The sequence below is a fragment of the Dreissena polymorpha genome, chromosome 1 (assembly GCF_020536995.1).
Source record: "Dreissena polymorpha isolate Duluth1 chromosome 1, UMN_Dpol_1.0, whole genome shotgun sequence".
NCBI lineage: Eukaryota > Metazoa > Mollusca > Bivalvia > Myida > Dreissenidae > Dreissena > Dreissena polymorpha.
The window spans coordinates 52,062,379-52,084,484 of record NC_068355.1 but is presented as its reverse complement, the minus strand read 5'-3'; the positions used below and the strand labels follow the sequence as shown (position 1 = coordinate 52,084,484).

Below are 22,106 nucleotides of genomic sequence, written 5' to 3'. Positions count from 1 at the left end.
ATGTTAAGGAACCATTTTATAAATATAAAAATCTTATGTAACCGATATGCCTCTTTTAAGGAGAAACAAATGTCATGCCTAAGCTATATCAACATAATTGAACATTTGATAGAAATTATGAAGGTAAGTATGAAAAGCATTTAGAACTTCAGTAGAAAATTGGACAGAAATTAATAAAAACATTAAAACCTTACTGAATTTCTAACGCGTTTTCCAAAAACGTGTTTTGTAAAGAGGGTATATTGAATTTGATACAGAAGTCGATAGTGTATTATAAAAATTCAGAGCAGTTACATAATAGAATTCATTCATTCAAATATGGGTCACACACACACAAAACACAACAAAAGACAAATGAAATCAATGGCTGGCGTAACTTAAGCCGTTTAATGTGTGCTAATTACAAGCGTTACTGCCTTTAAAGTGTGGGTAGCATACCGCGACATTTTAATAAAAGCGAAGTTAAATTTGATATAATTATTCGAAATTAGATACTTAAAGATTACTCGTTTATGCTATAGGCTGTGTTTTACCATTTAAATGGTATTCAAAACAGGTATTGTTGGTTAGGCTACTACAGTAGAAATACACATGCATACAAATAAAACTGGTTAAAACGCTGAGATAATTTATTGTTTTAAGTAGTAAAAACAGATCAAAAGGTGAATCGTTGGATAATTATCAAGACAGGATTAACTTTGTAGCAGAAATAAACAAATATGGAGCTACCACTCTGAGATGCGTTCTTTCGTAAAACTTACCGATCAGTGGCGCTTGATTGTGGCTTTGGTGTAAATAATAACTATTTATCAATTCCAATTTTCTTGGAGAAGACATACAGGATGTTCAAGTCCTACCCGTTCAGTATTAACTTCCTTGGTTACACGGCTATCGTGATGCTTTCCTGCTCGGTCGTGCTGTAAGTGAGCACTATCGTGCACCGCGTGCTGTGCGAGTGTGAATTTCGCAGTTTATGAGGTCCTTCCCCGCCTGAGGCTGCATTATGTGTAGGGTGTGCTCCAGGGGGCCGTTTCATAAACGATCGTACGACAAATTTAACTTACGAGAGAATTGTGTTATCTTAATAAGTAGACGAACAAGCTGCCCATGCTCGTCAAATATATACGGCGCTTGAGATGCCAATGTTATTAATTAAGTGCTAACATTTTATAATCAAATGATATGGACTTAAGCAATTATGTATCTTCGAATAATGTATCGTATCGTATATGTGTACTACGATGTTTACTGAAACGGTCCCAATTGCACTCCTATCCATTTAAGTTACTAGACTCACGAAAGATGTGACGAATCTGATTTATAACTGGAATTTCATAATTTCCAGCTTTTAAGTTGTTGCTGAGATATGTTCGATTTTGATGTGGTCTTATGTTTACGGGGACGGGGGGGGGGAGTACTCGGAAAAAACACCTGTACGGTGTGGTGACCACCAACCAAACCCATATGCTTCCGGGAACGATAATTTGAGCCTGGTTCTCCTTTGTAAGAAGCGCGCGTTCTAACCATTGCGCTTACCGGACAGTCGCAATGCACGCTGTGTTGCTCCTGCGTCATTATAGTTATAACAGAATTTTCATTTGTAGAAAACGTGTGGATGGAAAATGCATAGTTGAAATAAACACTGCACCCTTTTATTGACGATTTTCTGTTAGTTTATTTATATGACATCATTCACTTCATATTTCACAATTCAACACTGTAAGGTTTCTAAAACCACATGTCGAGCTGATGTAGCATATTGTAGTAATACAGGTATCAGAATGGGATGTTCTTTTTTCACAACACCAGCGTGAAAATAGACATTAACATGGTTACGTGTGAGATCCGCATGCTATAATAACGTGATGAAAAAAGTCAAACTTGAAATAAAAATAATTTTAGCCGTGGTCAGTGAATAGAGTGTAAAGTGTCGTCCCAGATAAGCCTGTGCAGTCCGCAGAGGGTAATAAGGGACGACACTTTCCGGCTTAACTGGATTATTACTAAGAAGAGACTCTTTAAACAAAAAAATATCATAAAAGCGGAAAGTGTCGTCCCTGATTAGCCTGTGCGGACTGCACAGGCTAATCTGGAAAGACACTTTACGCACATGTATTAAACCCCCTTTTCGCATAGCACGACTGATTATAATTGTATATAATGTCTGAACAACGTCTTGGCCATTATGACCTGCGTTATGTTTGATATCATAAACTGAAATGAATTCCTTTAAATGTAAAATACAATATAAGCGGAAATCGTCTTCCCTGATTGGCCTTTCGGACTGCACAAGCTTGGCCGACACTTTACGCACATGCAATAATCCCCATTTTCACAGAACACGTAATATGTGTGTATAAACATATGGATGGTAATACGTGAACGTCCTCTCTCAGGGCCGCGGTGGCGATAGGGCTGCCTTACTGGGAGCGCTACGAGTTTGATTTGGGCACTCAGACGACACTCACCAAACAGGGCTTGTGGACGTACTGCATCGACTACACGCCCGAGACCTTCAACAGCACCGGGGATAACTCATCTATGGTCGACGTTTGTGGCAACTACGGCGATCTCGGTAAGCGCCCTTTGCAGATGTTAGTTTAGCTGAGACCGTTTCTAACAAATACGTACGTTCAAAACTTTTTAATTACTGCAAAACGTAAACTACCGGTAAGTAGCGTTTCTATAAAATTAGTATGCTTCGGTATAATTTATGTGTACACGTAGAGTTACGTTTGCCATAACGCTTGCGTAATTCAGTTCTTTGTCGTAAATATGTCGGCATATGTACCGTTATTTTAGAGGCGCGCACGTTTGCCTCGAATTCATAAAGCCGCATCGTTAGTGTGTAAGTAAATACTGGAAGACAAAATGTCCATTTTATGAATTTGCAGTTTTTTTAACAATCGCACAATACCTCTCATACTTCCAACACGTTGATCTTTGTTTAGATATTTTCTCGTTCTTCTTTACCAGGCACTAATGGCGATCTGACGCCAATCAGGGTGACGCGCGCGTTCGCCATTATCGGGGCTGTGCTGTCGGTGGCGGCGCTCGTATTTGCCGTGCTGGCCACGTTTCCACTGAAGACCACCTACCGCGTTCACTATGTCTCGTGCGGGTTAGGCGTGGCGGCCGGTAAGTATCACAAAGTCTTTTTATAAATGTGATTCTAAATCACCCCAAAAACAAAAAGTATAACTTAATAATTGTTTTCTAGAAAAAAATACTAACATCAAAAAAGTGACTGATACATCAACTTCCTGTTGACGTGATATACACAAATATATACCTGACAGCGTTATATCAGGCAGATATCAATGTAGTGGTAAAATAAGCATATCAAATTTCTTTTTTTTTCCACATATTCAGGGGTGTACCTCTTGATAGCATTTGCGGTGTTTGTGGGCAAAGCGCGGCTTCCCGGATATGACATAGACGTCTGCGTGTCGCTGGACATCGTAGCCTGGCTGACGGCATGGGCCGGAGCGGGATTCATGTACTTCGCGGTCCGCGTCAAGATAGAGGAGGACAAATAATACAGTTTTGAGCATATATCTGAGCAGTGGTCTGGGAAAACAGGGCTTATAACATGTGCGTTAAGTTTCGTCCCAGATTGGTCTGTGTAGTCCGCCTAGGGACGACACTTTCCGCTTCTATGGAATTTTTCGTTTAAAGGAACACAATAAATCGAAAATTCAATCGTTCACACGGAAAGTGTCGCCGATGATTAGCCTGTGCGGACTGCACAGGTTAACCTTGGACGACATTTAACGCACATGCAGTAAACCCAATCTTCTCATAACGAGATTTATATTTTTAATTCATCAGTTTATGACTTTCAATTGACTTTATTTGTGTCTTGTTCAGAGAAAACTGGGCTTAATTCATGTGCGTAAAGTGTCGTCCCAGATTAGCCTGAGCAGTACGCACAGGCTAATCAGGGACGACACTTTCCGCTTTAATGGTATTTTTAGTTTCAAGAAAGTCCCTCTTAACCGAAAATTAAATTAAGCCGGAAAGTGTCGTCCCTGATTAGCCTGTGCGGACTGCACAGGCTAATCTGGGACGACACTTTACGCACATGTAGCATGCCCAGTTTTATCAGAACAAGACACAATTTATTTACTTCGGCGCAACAGCTAAGACAACTTAAATGTTGCGTGTAGGGTAAAAGTTACACTCAATCTAAATAATATATATATTGATTCCTGATATAATTATTAAATTGTTCCAAATACGTGCACAACTCTTAGTTGAAAATGAGAAACAGCATTCACATAAAAATAAATTTAAATGGTTGACGGGATACTGAATAATTATAAGTGAAAACCGAAAAACATCACTGAAACAAGGGCTGTTTGTAAAACATGCATGCCCCCCATATGGGCTGTCCGTTGTAATGGCAGCCATTGTGTGAATACGTTTTTTGTCACTGTGACCTTGACCTTTGACCTAGCGACCTGAAAATCAATAGGGGTCATCTGCGAGTCACGATCAATGTACCTATGAAGTGTCATGATCCTAGGCCAAAGCGTTCTTGAGTTATCATCCGAAAATCATTTTACTATTTCGGGTCACCGTGACCTTGACCTTTGACCTTGTGACCTCAAAATCAATAGGGGTCATCTGCGAGTCATGATCAATCTACTCATGAAGTTTCATGATCCTAGGCGTATGCATTCTTGAGTTATCATCCGGAAACCATTTTACTATTTCGGGTCACCGTGACCTTTGACCTAGTGACCTCAAAATCAATAGGGGTCATCTGCAAGTCATGATCAATCTACCCATGAAGTTTCATGATCCTAGGCGTATGGGTTCTTGAGTTATCATTCAGAAACCATTTTACTATTTTGGGTCACCGTTACCTTGACCTTTGACCTAGTGACCTAAAAATCAATAGGGGTCATCTGCGAGTCATGATCAATGTACCTATGAAGTTTCATGATCCTAGGCCCAAGCGTTCTTGAGTTATCGTCTGACAACCACCTGGTGGACGGACCGACTGACAGACTGACATGAGCAAAGCAATATACCCCCTCTTCTTCGAAGGGGGGCATACAAATCTTATTACCATTTATAATCTATAAGATGTATTAAATTGTATTCGATGTGTTTAGGTATTTTGTGTGTTGTCTCCCATAATGAAGCCTTAAAAGGCTGTATAAATAAACATTGACAGTTACTTCAATTTCTTTCAATATGTAATGCTGATACAGTTTAAACTGTATTAAAAGTTCAGGACCTTTGGTCATTATAAACAGCAAAAATACTAAGGATATGTATGCATGTCTGAAAATTGTACATAACAACACAGAGTCAAAGCTAAAATCTTTATCAACTTGTGCTTTAGTATCCATTATGAGTTTTAATTTTGTTTTCAAGTTTGTTCAATATTATTAAATAAACAGTATGATTTTTTTATTAAAATAAATATTAAGTTCATTATTCAGTATTTTACGTCTTAAAACCACACCGTTTCATTCAACCCATGTTGCTTTGCAAAAAACAGTAAATGTAACTAGAGCACTGCATAACGGCTGCCATGCTCGGCTGCAGATGCAGTTTTGAATAAATGAAAGCTTGTCCGAATATTTTTTTATTTATTTTTTTAAGAGGTCACAGTGACCTTGACCTTTGACCTAGTGACCGAAAAATGGGTGTGGCATGTAGAGCTAGTCAAGGTGCAGCTACAAACGAAGTTTCAAGGTGTAGGTAAAAGCACTTTGATTTTAGAGGCAATGTTCAAAACCTTGACAAAATGTAAAGGTTTTAGCACAAAGTGGACGACACGACGACGGACACGACCAGCTGGTTTTGACAATACCTCGGGTTTTCTCCGAAAACAGCCGAGCTAAAAACAAATAAGTGTAATTTTTAGTAGAAAAACCGTAAGTTGCCAACATTTTTACTAAGCTTTAACACATGAAAATAATTTCAGATGTGAAGTCTAATGTTATGTTGTCTGTTGTAATTAGTTGTGTTTGCACATGCATGCAAGTGACATTAGCCCTGAACACTTGATTTGGTTGGTATAATTTGTAAATATATAAAAAAATGTTGTTAAAATGTATATAGTAGGTTCTATTTTGTATTTTGTCAAATATGGTGGGTGACCAAACAGGAAAGGATTCTTGCGTATGTTTGATGGATGGTCTCAAGCTAAACAGACAGAAGTGACCCCACGGAATTCAAGGAAAACAAATACATCACATACAATTTGATTAATTTTATTACTATGTTTTAGTGTCTCAATATCTCTGCAGAACAGTTGGGTCATACAAAGTTTGATTGAAGAAAATATTAAGGGCCAACACAATACATAAGACTATAAACTCTTTGACATTTTGTTTAATTTGATGATTCCTTACATGTATAAGCTAAAAGCTTACATTACAGAACTACACAGATAGTATTTAGAACTGATAGCATGCGCTTCGGATTGTCTGTATTTTTTAACATAAGAGAAGGAAAATGTTTATGGTCTCCTTAGAAGGTGTTTTTCCAAATCAAAATTGTAACAAATATTGTAAAAAAATATTAAAAAACTTATACATTTGTATTTTTCTTAGAGATACATAAGAACACGTTAATTAATAATGTTATTGTATGAATCATGAAACTTTTTACAAGATTAACGTTGTCATTGACTTTTAAGGTTGATCAGTACACATGTATTACAATTATTTTTTAGCTTAATCCTATATTCAATGCAAACCTAAGCAGGCTAAAATAATATGTGCAAAATGGTTAATTTGAGTTACATGTACATGGAATAAGGCTTTGTTACAGTGTTCACACTTTATCTGCCAATTTTACCCAACATAAAAAATCATTTCTATAGCAACAAAATGAAAAACTAACAACTTAATGACAAATAAGGAATTGTTAAGTACTTTTTGTATACTTGATTCTAGTTCAAAAAGAAAGAAGATCCTTCACTAAAACCTATCAACATTTTATACAGAAGTAAATATAATATGTATATATGCACTAATGCAAATCCAAAAATTGTTCCAATACAATACCATCAACATTATTTGGTACAAAAAAACAACAACAATTAATGTAGACATAACAATTGCATAAGCAAAAAATTCTCAATAAAAAAATATATCTTAAGATAGAACCATCATGTATTCTACTGCAATGTCATCCATCCTCAACCTAAATTCATTTACTATTATGAAATGTTCATCTTACCAACATAGGAAACAACACATAAACAAATTAAACTTGTGTGCATCGCTTACAATGTTCAATACATTATACAAGTAAAGATATAATATTTATACATGTACATAATGCTTCGCACAAGTCAACATGATATTGTTGAACAGTTGTGTTTCATTTAAAACTTTCTGTTTACAGTATACTTAAAAACTTTTCAAGTCTTTCAAAAACTATTTTTCAATACTTAAGAATAAATTATGTTCACCATTTTGTGCCCTCCTGCCATTGCATGAGTTTATAACAACTGCAAATATTTACTGATTTACCATTTGCAACGTTCTATGCAGCTTACACATTTGTCCATACATATACATTTGTAAATAGAAGCAACAATCTATATGTTCAATGTTCTTTACATAAATAATTTGTTATTCTAAAGTGCCCAACGTTTAAGTGAATTCACAGTTCTGGTTTTGTTTGTTGTTTCTCTAATCATTATAATTTCAGAAGTGTCCACTGTGAATGAAAGCATTCATTGGAAATAATAACATAAAGACATGATATTTAATAACATGTCCATAAAAAATACAAATGACATTATTAATATTTAAAAAGGTGGGACAGTAACACAGAGCGTGTTATTCAACCAATGGCACTTCTCTTTTTTTTAAATGTTTACACTTATTCTGAATGATCTGAAGATATCGGACATGATTTTAAAGAGCATTCACAATCAAGACTAATCTACTGTTTGTTTCTAGTACCAGTAAATGACTTCAGTTTGGTATGAATAACCAACCACCAAATTACTCAGGGTAACTGAAATTGGGTAATATAATCTTAACCCTAAACATTTTATATCCAGAAAACATCTAGCAAGGTCAATTTGTTCAATTTCTATACTTATGTGACCACACATGCATAGATTTCATTATGTAAACATGTTTTGATTTTAAAACAAAAAGACTTATCTTTCCCCCAAAAAATTGTTTGCATTTTTTTGGCACAATGAACAAAATGTGCCAAATGCATACCTAAAAAAAACAAGACCAACAAACACACATTATATTATAAGTAGCACTGTTAAAAGCCTTATATTCCATGAATAAACAGTTTAACGAGCGTCAGTAACACACTTTTATCATACGCAGGTGCCAACAGGTGGCTGCATGCATTACTCCATGCCCGAATCTTCGACAAGAGCCGGTGGGATTTGTGGGTTTCCCGTCTTCTTACGGCGCTTCTGGAGGATTGGATTTTGCGACTCGTCTAAACTTTTAATATTTATTTGATCATAGTCCACACGCATGGTTGCAAGGGCATTGGTCATCTCATCCTGAAAGCAGCAAGACCATGAACATGTTGATGGCCAGATCTATCTCCTGTCACCTATTCATAGAAAGCTGACTTACAGGAGCCTAGTGATTAGAAGGTAATGGGTTCGATCCCCACATTTGTAATTAGATCTCTCCCAAATATACCTAGCGCTGATTCTACACAGGCAACGGACTCCAGAGAATTTCAATAAGCATTAGGCTTTTTATGCAATCAATATTAAACAAGAGATTGCCAAGCAATATTGTCCCCTACCGGTGAAACTCCACCCTTGTCAGTAATTTTTTTATATATATTTGTTGCAATAGCAACCACATTTTTGGACGTAGGAACAAAATGAATTGACGTGCATAATCCCCATATTGCCATCTGTCAATGTTTCAAGTTTCATGAAACAAGAAGGCCTGAAAGGCCCAAAGTCGCTCACCTGAGATAACAAGATAGTATAAGAACAAATCTTTCGAACAAGTTTCATGAAGATTGGAAAATAAATGTGGCCTCTAGAGTGTTAACAAGGTTTTACTATAGCCATATAAGGATATTGCCCCGCTCCCTGGCAGCCATGTTTTTCAACCAACCGGCATCATTTTTTAACTCGTCCAAGATATTATCCGGATGAATCTTCTGACCAAGTTTCATGAAGATTGGACAGTAAATGTGGCCGCTAGAGTGTTAACAAAATTTTACAATAGCCATATAAGGAAAATTGCCCCGCCCCTTGGAAGCCATGTTTTTTAAGCAAAGGTGATTATTTTCAAACTTATCCAAGATATCATTGAGACCAATCTTTTGACCAAATTTCATGAAGACTGGACAATAAATGTGGTGTCTAGAGTGTTAAAAAGGTTTTACAAAAGCCATATATAGCCATATAAGGAAAAATGCCCCACCCCCTGGTGGCCATGTTTTTAAAGCAACCACAACCATTTTCTAACTCATCCAAGATATCATTGGATCAAATCTTCTGACCAAGTTTCATGATGATCGGAAAATAAATGTGACCTCTAGAGTGTTAACAAGGTTTTACTATAGCCCTATAAGGAAAAATGCCCCGCCCCGTGCTGGCCATGTTTTTCAACCAACCGGCATCATTTTCGAACTCATCCAAGATATTATTGGGATGAATCTTCTGACCAAAGTTCATGAAGATCAGACAATGAATGTGGCCTCTAGAGTGTTAACAAGATTTTACTAGAGCCATATAAGGAAAAATGCCCCGCCCCTTGGCAGCCATGTTTTTCAAGCAAATGTAACCATTTTCGAACTCATCCAAGATATCATTGAGACCAATCTTCTGACCAAATTTCATGAAGATTAGACAATAAACGTTGTGCTCAGGTGAGTTAAAAATATGAAGAACTTTTTAAAAGTTATCGCAGGATCCAGAAAAGTGTGACGGATAGACTGACACACGGAGCTCAAACCATAAGTCCCCTCCGGTTTCACCGGTAGGGGACAATAAAAAGGTTTTAATTAAATTGAGAGCATTTTCAATGACTTTTTAGTGTCATGAATATCACTTAGGCATATGACATACTCCGGCACTTCTCTTCTGAATGTAAAATGTAACAGTACTGGACTTCTGTAGATAACTGACTAGTGTTGTCAGGTGTATGTGAGAGAACGTATTTGTGAGATCCCATGTTGACTCCAAACTAAAGCAACAATCTCAAAGACTATTCAAAAGTGCAAAGAACTGGTTCGTCCAATTAAACAGACACAAGAGCATCTCTATAAAATGTTTACTTCTTAAGCAATTGAACTTAAGGAGACTCATGAGCAAGGGTGCAAAACCCTGGGTCCTTTTTACCAACCAATGTCTTAGACATATGTTTTAAGATTAGGAATATTTTTAAGCTGTAATGTTCTCATATTATAATACCCATAACAAATCAATTGTTCACCTCTTACTACACCAGTTTTTATTTAAGACAATTTATTTATGGCTAGCTGAACATATTTAGCCTCTATCTATTCAAACTTTAAATGTACTTTCTTGGTTCTAAGTCTGTTCTTTATTCTGAAGTCTTAGAATCAGATGGTGAATAAGGGCCCAGGTTACAGTAACCTGTATATGACACCAGTTCTCTCCCTTTTATACACAAAGGTCGCAACTTATCCCTGAGGGACCACTCATTAGAAAGGGAGTGAACGCCTGTTTGCAGTTACCTGTACATGACACCAGTTCTCTCCCTCTTGTAAACATAGGTCTCAACTAATCCCTACCAGTACATTCATTAGCAAGGGAGCAAACCCCTGTTTGCAGTTACCTGTACACATACATGCCAGAATTTTTCAGACCAATTCTGGGACATTGAGTTAAATTGTCCGGGACTTTTGTCGATTTTCCGGGACATGTATAAAATGTAGCGATATTTATAGACATATGCATTTTTGGTACGTTTTTTTGTTGTTTCGCATCGTTAATTGCAAAAGTTCGAAAGCTTATCTGAAATAAACTTGATCTATTAACGTCAAATTAAACATTACTTCTTCCGTTACTAGATACAAGCCACGTGTTTTCAGTGTAAGGGTTCTAAACATAGATGGTGACGTCACTGCGTTATTGTTATTAAGACCGGTGTGTAACGCGTAGTTGTTGATACGCCTTTATTCATTTATATCATTTATATAATAAAAAATACAACAATACAGTACGAATCTGCTGGGCGTTTTGACATGGCGAGCGCAATTCAAATTCACTTATTATTTTTAACGTTATGTTTACTGGGGGTTTAGAACAAGACAATAATAAACCTAGTGAGGATGACGTTTTTATATGCTTACTTTTTTACTCAACTACTTTGTCGGTTAAACGTGCGAACATAAACTGCTTTTAATTTTTTACTCAGCGATGTTGGACTTCAGATGTGTGAACAACTATCCTTTGCCCTACGCAGCGGGAAATAATGACGAAGTAGATTAAAGTCAATTTACAACCACATTAAACAATGCCGCCTTTTCGGTTTGACCGCGAACGTGAGACAATAGATATGATAACAGGACCCCTGTTAATTGATCGATTTTGACACGTAGCGTAGTCTGCCTATTCAGGTATGCATTGTCATGGAGACGCTGCAGATATACACAGATTCGAGGTGCAGTTAAGCCTAAGATAAGGTACATGTATATATGGATTTTGTAAATTCCGGGACATTTGACAGATTTCCGGGACAGCGGGACAAGTTCTTCTTTTCCAGGACTGTCATGGACAATCCGGGACATATGGCATGTATGCCTGTACATCACACCAGTACTCTCCCCCTTATACACATAGGTTTCAACTAATCCCTACCAGACCACTCATAAGCAAGGGGGTGAACCCCTGTTTGCAGTTACCTGTACATCACACCAGTTCTCTCCCTCCTCCCTGAGCACCTGCGCAGACATGAGAGGCGTCGCAGGAACCACCTGTTGGTCCTGAATGTTAAAAATGTGTTTGTTTTACAATACAGAAAGTGAAAAAATGTAAAAAAAATCTACTGCCTATTTGATTATTTGATTGTAAAATATGTATGAGGTTATCAATGCTGAAGTGGCAATATTGTAATATTAAGCAAATGTCTTATTTGATAAGGGGCATGCATGTCTAATTTGGTTTCTTATTTGTTTCATTAATATAAGGTCTAACTCATAATAAGTACTTATAACCAGCACTCAATATCATTTTTGTATGGACAACACACAGCAGGTCATGTAATATGTTGTGTTTACACTTCGGGCTTTATTAAAAAAAACACCTTTATTATAGGAAATATCATTTATCTTAGCAAAGCCTGACTGTATACTGACACATGCAATTAATTAATTTTCATTATTCCTTGACAATTAAGTGCTGCAACAATAAGCCAAAAGGCGTATTGCAATATATTGTCAGTTAAAAAACCTGTATTGCAATATATCGCAATATATTGCTAATTTGTACCAGAACTCGCCAATTACCCGATAATCCCGTATATTCCAGTTTAATAGCAAATTCTGGTAAATATTTACTATAAAAGTGCTCAAGTATAACACGAAACACAAACATTCGCCAATTGTCTTAAGTACATGTATCAAATACATTTTGGCATTAGTTACTATTTAAAGTGTGATGAAATAACGTCCAATCAGGCGTTTTTGTTCCACTGAACACGCGTAAATTGCCTGACATGATGTTCCCGTTTTTATACAACACAAAATACACCCACACTCAAAATACACCCACACTTTCCATGCGACGTTCTACATGTCTGCATAATTTTGCCCGCTTTTTATTGAGACAAAGGATAAAGCACTTTTTTATTGTCGCGTTAGCATTACAATTCGGAAGCGAAATTCCGAAATTCGGATTACGAATTTAATAATGCTCATTTCAGAATCGAACGAAACATTTACAGTTGTTCGTAATTAATTCAACGATAATTCGTTCAAGAGCATAGAACAAATTATCCCATGTAACAACGCTACTCTGTATAATAGACTTTTTAGAATGCTATTTTTACGCAACAATTAATTTTTACTAAATACTGCTTTGTTTTGTTTACCTTGATATTATTTCGGATGGCTTTTCTGGACGAAATGTAGATGAATGTTTGTAATTTTCGTACCGGTATGATGAAAATCGTGTCGCAATACAATATGCGGATTGCGTATTGCGAAATATACCGATATACCTGTATATTGTTGCAGCACTACTTGACATACACTAGTACTATGGTCTACAGTAAAGAGGTTATGATATTTTGAATCGGAATATAGGGTCAGAAATTATACCTGTTTTTATGGTTAATACTAAAATCTATTAATCATCATACGCACTTATTTATAAATCAATTGCCATGCAGAACAATCTGTTTTATTTTTTTAAAGGAGCAAAAATTACAAGCTAAATTTACAAATCCTGTAGCATCTTTTTTTATTACCAAAGTTTAAGCAATATTTAATGGCAATTAATTTTTAAACTATTGCAAATGATTATTTACCGATTAGATTGTTGTTTTTTTTCAACAAACTGCAAGAATTGTCCAACTAAACCAAGATATCATTAGAATAAATGTTCTGACAAAGACTCTTGAAGATTGAGATATTAATGTGATTTCTAGATAGTTAACAAGCCTTTACTATAGCCATACAAGGAAGAACTGCGCCACCCCCTGTCAGCGATTTTTTCAACCAGAACTATTTTCAAACTCAGCCATGTTTTCCAACCAAAACTATTTTCCAACTCAGAAGAGATATCGTTAGCACTTACAAACTCAGCAGACATATTGCAAGCACAAAATGTTGCTTTGACAATAATTACGACTTATTGAGTGTTATACAAGCTTTTCTGTAATTTAACCTAGTGACCTCTTTTTTGACTCACATGACCCAGAAGATTGGATAAAAAATATAGCATCAGAGTTGTGATAAAAAAAACACCTCAGGGGAGGAAAATGCGCTACCACGCTTACAGGCTTTAGGTTAACTCTTCATTTGTATACAGATCCGTCCAAGTTAAAAACTATTGTAAAATTAATTTGACATTGAAAGGGAGGAATGAGCTGGAAAAATAACACCCCTGAGCATTCATATTAACAAGGAAATTGTTGACGATTCACTACGGAACATGAGCATGTTGTGTTCAGTTGAGCTAAAAACAATTTGTATTCAAAACAAGATATGTATTTGTCAGAAACACTATGTCCCCTTCTGTGCCGCTTTGAGGCTATGTATTTGACCTTTGACCTTGACAGATGACCTTGACCTTTCATCACTAAAAATGTGCAGCACCATGAGATAAACATGCATGCCAAATATGAAGTTGCTATCTTCAATATTGCAAAAGTTATGGCAAAATGTTAAAGTTGGAGCAAACAAACACACAAACCAACCAACCAACCAACAGACAGGGCAAAAAAATATGTCCCCCACTATAGTGGTGAGCGACCTAAAACTATTACTTACAGAGATCCATTTGTTGCTCATAACTTGTTCAATTGAGAATCTCTCCTCTGGAACAGTCTTCAGCAAGCCACGAATCAAGTCTTTGGCTGGTAAAACAGGAAATATGAATAAATAAAACAATTATTGGCAAAAGTTATCAGAGGTTGTTAGCAGAGATAAGGCAGTAAATAATGGTAACTTTCATTCTAAAACTACAAAGTTTGTTACAATCTTAGGTTTCATTAATGATCAGGGGTCTTTTTTCCAGAGATAAAGAGGGTTGAGTCTATGATAAGGATATAATAGGACTTTGACTGTATAATTGAAAAGAACAAGGGCTATTTGCAAAACATGCAAGCCCCCCATATGGGCTGTCAGTTGTAGTGGCAGCCTTTGTGTGAATACGTTTTTTGTCACTGTGACCTTGACCTTTGACCTAGTGTTCTGAAAATCAATAGGGGTCATCTGCAAGTCATGATCAATGAACCTATGAAGTATCATAATCCTAGGCCTAATTATTCTTGAGTTATCATCAGGAAACCATTTTACTGCTTTGAGTCACTATGACCTTGACCTTTGACCTGAAAATTAATAGGGGTCATCTGCCAGTCATGATCAATGTACCTATATAGTTTCATGATCCTAGGCCTAAGCATTCTTGAGTTATCATCTGGAAACCATTTTACTATTTTGAGTAACTGTGACCTTGACCTTTGACCTAGAGACCTGAAAATCCATAGAGGTCATCTGCCAGTCATTATCAATGTACCTATGAAGTGTCATGATCCTAGGCGTAAGCATTCTTGAGTTATCATCCTGAAACCATTTTACTGTTTTGAGTCACTCTGACCTTGACCTTTGACCTAGTGACCTGAAAATCAATAGGGGTCATCTGCCAGTCATGATCAATGTTCCTATGAAGTTTCATGATCCTAGGCTTAAGCATTCTTGAGTTATCTTCCAGAAACCATTTTACTGTTTCGAGTTACTGTGACCTTGACCTTTGACCTAGTGACCTGAAAATCAATAGGGATCATCTGCCAGTCATGATCAATGTACCTATTAAGTTTCATGATCCTAGGCGTAAGCATTCTTGAGTTATCATCCTGAAACCATTTTACTGTTTCGAGTCACTGTGACCTTGACCTTTGACCTAGTGACCTAAAAATCAATAGAGGTCATTTGCCAGTCATGATCAATGTACCTTTGAAGTTTCATGATCCTAGGCGTAAGCATTCTTAAGTTATCTTCCGGAAACCAATTACTATTTCGGGTCACTGTGACCTTGACTTTTGACCTAGTGACCTGAAAATCAATAGGGGTCATCTGCCAGTCATGATCAGTGTACCTATGAAGTTTCATGATCCTTGGCCTAAGCATTCTTGAGTTATCATCCAGAAACCATTTTACTATTTCGAGTCACTGTGACCTTGACCTTTGACCTAGTGAGCTGAAAATCAATAGGGGTCATCTGCCAGTCATGATCAATGTACCTTTGGAGTTTCATGATCCTAGGCCTAGGCGTTCTTGAGTTTTCATCTGGAAACCATCTGGTGGACGGACCGACCGACGAACCGACCGACAGACCGACTGACATGTGCAAAACAATATACTCCCTCTTCTTAGAAGGGGGGCATAACTATTAACAAATTTTTGAGACAAACTAACTTCACTTATTTCCATAAGTGTACTTTCTTTATCATTAACCGCTCATAAGCAAGATGAAAATTGCTATATACAACCAGCATAAAACCAAAACAGCCTTGGAGTAACTCGCAAGTCTGTTCAGGTGTTGTACGTTTTGCTGCTCATCAGCATCTAAGGGTAAGAAATGAAGGCATAAAAAAATTGAATCCAAGAAAGTTCTTAAATTTAATTTCATTTTTCTAAGGGACTACAAACGCTTCAAACTGCATATCCGACTAGAAAAGGTTCAAGAACACAGACAACAACAGTGTTTTTTTCGTTCAAATTCGAGGCCATTATCCGGCCCCTTTCCCAATGTAAAAAAGAATATATTTCTCCTTAATGGAAATTATTCCCAATTGAAGGTTTTCCAATTATTTTTTTTGCTCCACATAAATCTCAACATTTAAATCATCTCCCATCCAGCTCTTTACGTAGAACCAGTAAATACAATATTGAAAACACTTTTATTCTCAATTATAAAGTATTTGTAAGGCAAAAAATAACAACAACACTAAATTCCCCAATTTTAGTCAAAACAACACAAGTTTTCCCAATACAAACCCTGCCCATCCCCAATCCATGGGTGAAAGTACAAGAAATTGAAAATACTGAAATATTTGAGCTGGGGGCCAGGGGAGCTTTGGGCCCCGGAAGCTCCTGAAGGATAGCAAGGATAGAAAATTGATTTGCAAATAGGAACATGCTGCTATCCTCAAGTATAAGACCAACATATGTTGACAGTAATTCTTGCAGCTTACTTAACATGCATTCAATGGAAAACGTTAACAATGGTTTTGTTTGTACATGTACAATAACTTTATTCAGTCATTTAATCTACAAATGTACTAATTTTTTTGTATTAAGCATACACTCTTTAACTTAAAGAATTACTATAAATGTTTAATTATGAACACTAAAATTTGAGCTTTATTTCCGTTGGACTTGTAATTGATCGTTTTCCCACGAAAAGTACAATAGGTAACGCCATTTGTTTTTCGCTTGCTTTTCAAGATCTTGTGTATTATATCCTACGGGTAAGAACTTCATTGTAAATTTGAACTTTGAACGCTAGCAGACAACGAGACAAAATGGCTTACGATGACAACAGCTTTTTTAAATAATTACTTTAATATATTAATAATATTACTTTTCGGCAGTCATCGTTAAAGTTCGTTACAAAACACAGCTTCTTGTAGAAATGCACAAAAGTCCTTTGTACTTGGTACGGAGATTGACAAAAGCACTGACCAGGCAAATAGTGCCCAGAGGGATTGAAAGATTCACGAGACTAAAGAAAATGAAAGACCAGTATTCCCAGGGGGATAGACAAAATGAGAAGCAATGGCCGTGTCGTATATATAATTATATACAGAACAGTGGGAAACCAATTTATCACATCTGGATTCAAACGTATTTTGGTTATTTTGTTTCCCCCCCCCCCCCCCCCCCCCCCCCCCCAACAAAATCTCATTGGATTTACATAATTCACGAAAACGACCTCTGAGAAGCCAAAAAATACATAAGTCCGTAATAATACGGAACACTTCCACCCATGCCAATATGGTTAAAAAGAAACAGTGTACCATCTTTTGACACTCTGTTCCACTCTGGGTTGGGGAACTCGTACTGTCCATTACGGATACGCTTCTTCATGCCTGGAGAAATAGCTGCCCCATGATTGCTGTAGAATGGTGGATACCCACATAACCTGCAGCATAGATAAATCATAAGATTTAAAATAGTTTCCCCATGATTGCTGTAGAATGGTTGATACCCACATAACCTGCACCATAGAGAAATCCTAAGACTTAAAATAACTGCCGCGTGATTGCTGTAGAATGGTTGATACCCACATAACCTGCACCATAGAGAAATCATAAGACTTAAAATAGCTGCCGCGTGATTGCTGTAGAATGGTGGATACCCACATAACCTTACCATAAAGAAATCATAAGACTAAGGTTGCATTACGAGCAGTGGTCTTTTTTCCAGAGATAAACAAGGATGGTTTAGCCTTTGAAAAGGACTTTGAAAAGACTGTGATTAGTAAAATGAAACAGAACTAAGAATAAATGCCCCTTGTTCTTGGACATCTGGGCTTAATGCATTGGTGTAAAGTGTCATCCAAGATTAGCCTGTGCAGTCCGCAATGGCTAATCAGGGATGACACTTTTAGTCTGAACTGAATTTTTGCTAAGAAGAGACTTCCTTTAAACAAAAAAATATCAGCACCAAGTCATCCCTGATTAGTCTCTGAAGACTGCACCGGCTAATCAAGGCAGACACTTTACGCACAGGAAATATCATATAACATCTAACAGAGTTTAAATGCACAACATTTCAACTCATTGCAACATTATCTAAACCAATACTCTGGTGAAAGTCTCAATTTTCTAACAAGCGATTAGAAATGGTAGCTACATTGACCGACTTTCACTATTTACATCCCTCTTGAAAATGTATCAAGACCTAGGACACTGAACTTCTTAAGTAACACAGCATGTCTCAAGTGTAAAACATGTCATTTTCAATTGCACTACATTAGCACAATACACAATGATGGAAAAACATTTCAGTACAAGGTCATTCAGATCTAAAGAAATGATGGCTAACTTTTGGGAAAATGTAATAATAATTCAAACAAATAGAAAAAAACAGGGACTTCTTTAATTATGTTACATGTCAGGTAGCATAATAGTTAAAGCAAGTTAAACGGTGTACAAAATATTCATTGAACAAATTTTATAAGAACTGCAGTGTCAACTGGCATATTAAACAAGAGGGCCATGATGGCCCTGAATCGCTCACCTGACTAACCAAATACAATCCCAACCCAGATTTCATCAAGATAAACATTCTGACCAAATTTCATAAAGCTTGGATAAAAACTGTGACCTCTATTGTCTACACAAGGTTTTTCTTATATTTGACCTATTGACCTAGTTTTTGACCCCAGGTGACCCAAATACAATCTTAACCCAGATTTCATCAAGATAAACATTCTGATCAAATTTAATAAAGATTGGATGAAAACTGTGACCTCTATTGCCTACACAAGGTTTTTCTATTATTTGACCTAGTGACCTAGTTTTTGACCCCAGATGACCCAAATACAATCCCAACCCAGATTTCTTCAAGACAAACATTCTGACCAAATTTCATGAAGATTGGATGAAAACTGTGACCTTTATTGTCTACACAAGGATTTTCTATTATTTGACCTAGTGACCTAGTTTTTAACCCAAGATGACCCAAATACAATCCCATCCCAGATTTCATCAAGATAATCATTCTGACCAAATTACATAACGATTGGATGAAAACTGCGGCCTCTATTGTCTATACAAGGTTTTTTTATTATTTGACTTAGTGACCTAGTTTTTGACCTAGTGACCTAGTTTTTGACCCCAGATGATCCAATAACAATCCCAACCCAGTTTTTATCAAGATAAACATTCGGACCAAATTTCATAAAGATTGGATGAAAACTGTGACCTCTACTATCTACACAAACAAATTAATGACAGTTTTTCTATTATTTGACCTAGTGACCTAGTTTTTGATCTCAGATGACCCAAATACAATCCCAACCCAGATTTCATCAAGATAAACAATCTGACCAAATTTCATAAAGATTGGATAAAAACTGTGACCTCTATTGTCTTCACAAGATTTTCTATTATTTGACCTAGTTTTTGACCTAGTGACCTAGTTTTTGACCCCAGATGACCCAAATACAACCCCAACCTATATTTCATCAAGATAAACATTCTGACAAAATTTCATAAAGATTGGATGAAAACTGCGACCTCTATAGTCTATACAAGGTTTTTCTATTATTTGACCTAGTTTTTGACCTAGTGACCTAGTTTTTGACCCCAGACGACCCAAATACAATCCAAACCCAGATTCCATCAAGATAAACATTCTGACCAAATCTCATAAAGATTGGATGAAAACTGCGACCTCTATAGTCTACACAAGGTTTTTCAATTATTTGACCTAGTTTTTGACCTAGTGACCTAGTTTTTGACCCCAGATGACCCAAATACAATCCCAACCCAGATTTCATCAAGATATTCATTCTGACCAAATTTCATAAAGATTGGATGAAAACTGTGACCTCTACTGTCTGCACAAGCAAATTGTTGACGGACGCACACACGGACGCACATACGGACGCCGGACATCACCATTCACATAAGCTCACCATGTCACTTTGTGACAGGTGAGCTTAAAAATGTACATAATATATTATAGGTGTGTTCACACAGAAAAAGGGGCAATAACTTATCTCCCAGAAATCATTACCAATTAAAGAACTGATATGCTTATTGGCCAGGTTACTTATTGAGCACACAATTATGGAGCCAATTAATGAAGTGAATGGAATGTAGTAATCATTGTATGTGGATCGAAGGTTAATTATAAAAAAATTCAACCAGCTAGATAGTGCTTTGTAAATCAACATTAACTAATTGGTTTTGTTTCAAGTTACACAAGCTACAACAAGGACTGTTTGTAAAACATGCATGCCCCCCATATGGGCTCTCAGTTGTAGTGACAGCCATTTTGTAAATATGTTTTTTGTCACTGTGACCTTGACCTTTGACCTATTGACCTGAAAATCAATAGGGGTCATCTGCTAGTCATGATCAATCTACCTATCAAGTTTCATGATCCTAGGCATAAGCGTTCTTGAATTATCATCCGGAAACCATTTTACTATTTCGGGTCACTGTGACCTTGACCTTTGACCTTGTGACCTGAAAATCAATAGGGGTCATCTGCTAGTCATGATCAATCTACCTATCAAGTTTCATGATCCTAGGCCTAAGCGTTCTTGAGTTATCATCCGGAAACCACCTGGTGGACCGACAGACCGACCGACATGTGCAAAGCAATATACCCCCTCTTCTTCGAGGGGGGGCATAAAAATATGATCAACTTGTACTTAAAAATTTACAAAATAGTCTCTTAAAATAATAAACTCTTTCATACGGAACTGTTCAATAGTGTAATATTGTACATGTAAGTTCAAGCTGTCAAAAGGATCTTAAGGATTTTGCATCCCATGACGTAAATAAGATACTTACAAAATATACATTATAACGCCTAAAGACCACATATCACAGGATTTGTCATATTTTTCTGGCCCAAGCACTTCAGGAGCTGAAAAACAGAAAACAATTTACAATTGAAACAATCTGAACAATACTGCTTCAAGAATAGCCAAAATATATCATTCAAAACCTAAATAACACAATTAATTTTAACACACTTACATGTAAATATTATAGCAGCAATCTATAAAACGTTGCTTTAACGTATACTTAAAAACATTTTAGCGGAAGATTTATATACAAATATTCTCCTTAACATCTCAGTTTTCAGTGAAAACATATCTTAAGAAAAGTAAAAATTGTAAACTGTGCATAGGCAAACTTCTGAATATATTAAAACCCTTTTTATCAAAATATTAAAACAAGAACATGAGTGATACTGGTATACATAGATAAGATCTCAATGGCAATACTAACTGAACAAAGGGTCTGAAAGGCCCAAAGTCGCTCACCTGAGATTCAAAGGAACTGACCTGTTCTGTGCAGCCCAAGATGTTATTAGAACAATATGTTCTTACCAACTTTCATGACTAGTGAACATGGTACCCTGGCAGCCACGTTTTTCAACAGACCAGAACCATTTTCATACACATCCAAGATATCATTTAAACAAATATACTGACAAAGTTTCATGAAGATTCAGAAGTCCATATAAGGAAAAATGCCCCGCCCACTGGTAGCCATGTTTTTCAAGCAACTGGAACCACTTTCGAACTTGTCCAAAATATCATTGGGACAAATCTTCTGACAAAGTTTCATGATAATCGTACAATAAATATGGCATCTGGAGTGTTAACAAGGTTTAACTATAGCTACATAAGGAAAAATGCCACGCCCCCTTGGCGGCCATGTTTTTCTAGCAACCGGAACTATTTT

General features: G+C 36.5%; 2 protein-coding genes and 1 long non-coding RNA gene across 3 annotated transcripts in view; 1 reads left to right on the top strand and 2 right to left on the bottom strand.

Moving 5' to 3' along the window:
- Positions 1-842: 842 nt before the first annotated feature.
- Positions 843-3,895, top strand: LOC127873920 (uncharacterized). The gene is made up of 4 exons (XM_052418055.1): positions 843-919; positions 2,397-2,575; positions 2,977-3,138; positions 3,373-3,895. The coding sequence occupies exons 1-4, from the start codon at positions 843-845 to the stop codon at positions 3,537-3,539; spliced, it is 585 nt and encodes a 194-aa protein (XP_052274015.1). The 3' UTR covers positions 3,540-3,895.
- Positions 3,896-4,421: 526 nt separating this feature from the next.
- Positions 4,422-4,929, bottom strand: LOC127871767 (uncharacterized). The gene is made up of 2 exons (XR_008045549.1): positions 4,893-4,929; positions 4,422-4,608 (listed from the first exon to the last, which is right to left on the bottom strand). It is a non-coding gene; the product is annotated as an uncharacterized LOC127871767 (long non-coding RNA).
- Positions 4,930-6,217: 1,288 nt separating this feature from the next.
- LOC127880698 (MAP kinase-activated protein kinase 2-like) overlaps positions 6,218-22,106 on the bottom strand; it is a 46,319-nt gene continuing 30,430 nt past the window's right edge. Inside the window, exons 6-10 of the mRNA XM_052428037.1 lie at positions 21,204-21,279; positions 17,691-17,815; positions 14,440-14,525; positions 11,851-11,931; positions 6,218-8,512 (exon numbers count right to left, since the gene is read on the bottom strand). Coding sequence (XP_052283997.1) covers positions 8,351-8,512; positions 11,851-11,931; positions 14,440-14,525; positions 17,691-17,815; positions 21,204-21,279 — 530 coding nt within the window. The 3' untranslated portion in view covers positions 6,218-8,350. The remainder of the gene's footprint in view (positions 8,513-11,850; positions 11,932-14,439; positions 14,526-17,690; positions 17,816-21,203; positions 21,280-22,106) is intronic.